General features: G+C 66.3%; 1 protein-coding gene across 1 annotated transcript in view; it reads right to left on the bottom strand.

The window, feature by feature from the left end:
• The window catches only part of LAMB2 (laminin subunit beta 2), a gene marked incomplete in the record, with an annotated part of 91,507 nt that overhangs the window by 10,193 nt on the left and 75,868 nt on the right, over positions 1-5,446 (bottom strand). Inside the window, 3 exon segments of the mRNA XM_034774984.1 lie at positions 605-822; positions 1,385-1,609; positions 4,957-5,120. Of these exon segments, the coding sequence (XP_034630875.1) occupies positions 605-822; positions 1,385-1,609; positions 4,957-5,120 (607 nt within the window).

The raw sequence follows: 5,446 nt of genomic DNA, 5'->3' as shown, positions 1-5,446 counted from the left end.
GTCTGGGTGCAGGGAGGTGAGGTAAGGGGGGGGGGTTGGGCGGATGGGGAATCAGCTCCCTGTACAGGGATCCCTCCCCCTGCAGCTGAGGAGCGATGGACGCAGGAAGCGGGTGGGTGGGGGGAGGGAAGTGGGCAGAGCTTCCTACAGCCAGGGGAGAAATCTGGGGGTGGGTCTGACACAGCCCCGGATGCCATGCAAGGAAGGGGCAGTCCCATCCTCCCCAGCCCAGCCGGGTCTAGCAGCTGAGCCCAGAGCAGGGTAGGAGCCACCAGCGGGGTCTTCCCCAGTCCCGCTCCCTGCCCCACGGTGATTTACCTCTCTGCTGGCTGCCCTGGGCACCCAAAACATACTGCTGGGAAGGGTCACATGACTGCTCTTGTGGCTTCCCTTTGCTTCCCCATCAGAAAGTCATTTTTCTGCGGGGAAGCAAAGAAATCTGCAGGGAACATAAATTCTGTGCATGCGCAATGGCACAGAATTCCACCAGGAGTAAAACCTGGGGCCGTAGCCCTGCTTCTGGGAGCCATGACACGCCCCTGCCCTGCCCCTCGCCCCTACCCCAGCCCAGCACCCCTCGCCCCTTCCTCCCGCTGGCTCTCACCTGGTTGCAGGCTGGGCCCAGCGAGTGCTGGGGGTGGCAGGCACAGGGCTCACAGCCCTTCCCGCTGGCCAGGTTCCAGAAGTTGGGGGCGCAGCGGTCACAGCTCTGCCCCTGGACGCTGGGTAAGCACTGGCACTGCCCGCTACGCCGATCACACTGGCATTCATCCTGTGCACTGCACTTGCTGCGCTCCGTGCCCAGGACGTTACAGGAGCAGCCTGGGAACCCAGACAGCAGGGGCATCAGCAGGAAAGGGGGGCCCAGCTGAGATCCTGGCTAAGGGCATGGGATGGGATGGGGCCCAGCTGCATGGCACTGGCACTAGTACCCATTGGGAGGACTGTGCACCCAGTCCCGGGGGCGAGGGGGGGTCTGTGCGCCTGGTCCCGGGGGGGGGACGACGACTGTGCACCCGGTCCTGGGAGGGCAGGGGAGGTCTCTGCACCCAGTCCCTGGAGGTGGGGGGAGGAAACTGTGCACCCGATCCCCGGGGTGCTCAGATGCGAGGGTGACGAGCGTGCTCCAGGAGGAGGGATAGCTCAGTGGTTTGAGCATTGGCCTCCTAAACCCAGGGTTGTGAGTTCAATCCTTGAGGGGGCCACTTAGGGGTCTGGGGCAAAAATCTGTCTGGGGCTTGGTCCTGCTTTGAGCAGGGGGTTGGACTAGATAACTCCTGAGGTCCCTTCCAACCCTGAGATTCTATGACTGGCTGGGCAGAGCCAGAGAGGCCGGGCGTGTCCCCCCCCCCCAGGCCAGTGCCCGAGCCCGGTCTGTACTCACGCCGGCAGCTGTGGCGGGTGGCGTCACCGTAGTAGCCGGCCTGGCAGTGCTGGCAGTGCTCCCCCTCCGTGTGATGCAGGCAGCGTAGGCAGCGCCCCGAGCGCCGCTCACACGCCGCCGCGTCCAGCAGGTCAATGTTGCCGTTGCACTGGCAGGGCTGGCAGCGCCCGCCGGCCTGCGAGGGGTTCCCGTAGTGCCCAGGGGCACACTCCTCGCAGCGCAGACCTGCGGGAATGCCGGGGTCAGCACCAGGGACACCGCAGTGTGGGCTGGAGGGGCTGGCAGTCCCCCTCTGGGCAGCGCCCCCCAGCCTGGCCGGCGCCCCCCAGGCCAGCCAGCATACCCTCTGGGCAGCGCCCCCCAGCCTGGCCAGCGCCCCCCAGGCCAGCCAGCATCCCCTCTGGGCAGCGCTTCCCCCATGCTGCCCCCCACAGGGCCACCAGCTAGTAGATGCTGGGCTGGAGAAGCCAGCAATACCCTCATTAAGTAGAAACAGGATCCCTGTGAGAAGGTATCACCTCAGGCCTGGGTCTCGGGGCTCCCTTGGGAAGGAAAGGGGGTCTGGCCATGTGGGGGGGCGGCAGAGAAGGGGGAACCGATTGTGACAAATTGGGGGTTCTCTTAGTGTTTTGCAGGAATGTGGTGTGTGCCTCAGTTTCCCTGTGTGCTGCGTGTGTAATGAGGCGGCGGGAAAGGGTTTGTTGTTCCAGGGGACCAGGTGTGACCTCACCTAGCAGCCAGGATCCCAGACAATGGCCTGGAGATGGGGGACCCAGCGATTGGTGCCTGGGAGGCCCCCCCAGCTCTGGCCAGTGGGAGGGCTGAGGAGCGAGGGGCCGGTTCCAGTGGGGGGGACAAAGGGGGGAGGAGGGGCTGTGGGGCAGGGGATAGGGGGCTCGTCTGGAAGCAGGGGGTGACTGGATGTGGGACAAGGAGCAGCCGGAGCCATGGGGATGGGGACAGACCCAGCTGGCCGGGGCTGACTCTGGCCAGGCCCGAGGGCCCTGAGAACTGCCTGGGCTGGGTCCAGACGCTCAATAAACCTCCTGTGTGACGCTGGCTGAGAGTCACTGCAGGCTAGAGATGCGGGGGGCATTGCTTCTGGGGGGCCGGGGGGTCCAGCAGGAGTGGTCTCCCGGAGGGGGCCCAGGGCAGAGCCAGGCTGCTGACGGCTCCGAGAGGTGTGATTCCAGGAGGCGCTGGAGCCCAGAGGCTTAACTCCCGAGAAGGGCTGGCACACTGAGAGGGGCTCCTCCCAGGGACCGTACGGAGCCGGGAGCGCAGGAAAGGGGGCCCAGCTGGGAAGTGGGGGGAGGGCAGAGAAGGGGGCTCAGCCATGCGGGAAGATGGGGGTGTGACCACGTGGGGTTTATTCACCTTGTTATGTTGCATGTAAGTCTCACTGTCCTGTGCTAATACTGGGTGTGCCTCAGTTTCCCTGCGTGCTGCACCAATGCCTCGGTGGTGGGAACTGGGGTGTGAGTTTTGCTGAGGCCCTCAGGGCACGTGAAGCGGCTCCAGCCGCCTGCACTAGGCGATGGCCGATGCCCTTCCTAACCTGAGACCCAGGAGGGGGATGCGACCAGGTGACTCTTGGTCTGGGAAGCAGGACAAAGGCCGGAGGAGGAGCAACGGGCAGGGCAGCGCCAGGCATCTGGAAGCGAGTCAGTCTCGGCTGGCTTGGGGCGCAGGGGGAGGCAGAGCCCTGGCTCTGGGCTCCCCTTCCCCAAAGATGGTCTTGGCTGAAAGTCACTGATTTCTGTGCTAACAAGCTCTGCCCTACGCTGTGATCCTGTCGGCTAATAAACCTTCTGTTTTACACTGGCTGAGAGTCACGGCTGACTGCGGAGTTGGGGGGCAGGGCCCTCTGGCAGCCCCAGGACCCCGCCCAAGTGGACTCGTTGCGGGAAGCGCACAGTGGGGCAGGGGAGGCTGGATGCTCTAGGGTCAGACCCAGGAAGGTGAAGCCGTGTGAGCTCTTTGCCCTGGGGACAGTCTGCTCCGAGAGAGGAGACTTCACCAGAGCCCTGCCCAGGTGTGTAGGGAGCAGCTCCAGGGCATTGCCCGGGGCGTCCATGATGGGGTACAACGGTGCGGAGGAGGGGAGGGAAGGGGGTACAGCCAGGAAGCGGGGGAGGGGGTATGGCCAGGAAGCGGGAGAGGGGGTACGGCCAGGAAGCGGGAGAGGGGAAGGAAGGGGGTACGGCCAGGAAGCAGGGGAGGGGGTACGGCNGGGGGGGGGGGTTGTGACGAACTGGGCCTGTTCTCACTGTGGTCTGTGAATGCTGACAGGGGAGTGTGCTGGGATAGTCTGCATTGGGGGATGGGAGTCTGCCCAAAGGCGCATACCTGAATGTGTAACACGAGAACCCAGGAAGGGGTTTTAGGCCAGGCGACTCCTTAGCCCGGGAAACTGAACAAAGGCTGTGGGAGGGGTCGCTGAGAGGGGAGTGCTGGAAGCAGGCTGGAGAGATGGCTGGGAGGCAGAGATGGCTCTGACCCCCCAAACTGAGGGGGGCTGGGATGCCCTGGGACCCCAAGCTGGACCTAACTGAGGGGGGGCCCTGTTGTCTGTGCCTGCAAGACTTGTCTTGGACTGTATTCCTGTCATCCAAATAAACCTTCTGCTTTACTGGCTGGCTGAGAGTCATGGTGAATCGCAGGAAGCCGGGGGTGCAGGGCCCTGAGTCCCCCAATACTCCGCGACAGGGGTATGGCCAGGAAGCGGGGGAGGGGAAGGAAGGGGGTACAGCCAGGAAGCGGGGGAGGGGATATAGCCAGGAAGCGGGGGAGGGGAAGGAAGGGGGTACGGCCAGGAAGTGGGGGAGGGGGGTACAGCCAGGAAGCGGGGGAGGGGAAGGAAGGGGGTACAGCCAGGAAGCGGGGGAGGGGGTATGGCCAGGAAGCGGGGGAGGGGAAGGAAGGGGGTACAGCCAAGAAGCGGGGGAGGGGATATGGCCAGGAAGCGGGGGAGGGGAAGGAAGGGGGTACGGCCAGGAAGCAGGGGAGGGCCGGGAGAGCAGCATTGAGCTGTAGGCCCAGGAGGACAAAGGCTGTGCAGGGTTATGCCCCTTGTGCCCCCAGCCCGGCACCTCCCTGCAGGGGGCTGAGCTGCCCCACGGCCCTGGGGGTCCACAGTGCAGCCGGGCAGATTGCCAGGTGCTGGCACAGCCACGCCCACCACTGGTGCCGCCCCAGGGCAGAGGAGCTGGGCAGACGGGGGCCCGGGCCGGAGGAGCCGGGCAGACGGGGGGCCCCAGGGCCAAGGAGCTGGGCAGACGGGGGTTGGGGAGGGGCTCCTGGGCAGATGGGGGGCCCCAGGCCGGAGGAGCCGGGCAGACGGGGGCCCCAGGGCCNGGAGCCGGGCAGACGGGGGGCCCCAGGCCGGAGGAGCTGGGCAGACGGGGGCCCCAGGGTTGAGGAGCCAGGCAGACGGGGGCCCCAGGGCCGAGGAGCCAGGCAGACGGGGGTTGGGGAGCGGCTTGGCCCGGCTCCGGGCAGGGAGATGCTGGCACTCCAGGCCCCAGAGCGGTGCTGCCGGCGGGTGCCCGAGGCCAGCGGGGGGCACTCACCTGTGTAGCCGGGGTTGCAGTTGCAGATCACCTGGCGGGAGCGGCTGTCCTGGCGGCAGGAGGCGGCGAAGTGGCGGGTGCTGCCAGGCCCGTCGGGGCAGGGGCAGGGCCGGCAGCGCTCCCCCGAGGCCAGTGTGGGGTTCCCGTAGTGGCCAGCTGCGCATCTGTGGGGGGAGGCAGTGAGAGCCCGGGGGCAGCCCAGACAAGAGCACCAGGCCCCCCAGCCCTGGGAACACCTGACTGCACCCCTTCCCCGAGGGGGGCCCATGTGGCCTCGCCCCACCCTCCCTTCCTGCCGCTCAACAAGTCAGAGCCCCTGTCCCACGGAGCCAGCACCAGCCGGGGTATGAACCGTCCGTGTAACTCTGTGCCCAGCTGTGCCGCAGAAGGGCGCGGGGTGGATTGACCCATGTCGCAGGGGAGTTTTACTGGGACTGGCTGCATGGGGGTGGGAGACACTCCGTGAGGGACGATTAGGGTTACCATATTT

The sequence above is a fragment of the Trachemys scripta genome, chromosome 7 (genome assembly GCF_013100865.1).
Source record: "Trachemys scripta elegans isolate TJP31775 chromosome 7, CAS_Tse_1.0, whole genome shotgun sequence".
In the NCBI taxonomy this organism is placed as follows: Eukaryota; Metazoa; Chordata; order Testudines; family Emydidae; genus Trachemys; species Trachemys scripta.
Note: the sequence above shows the minus strand (reverse complement) of the source record. Positions and strands in the feature narration are given on the sequence as shown.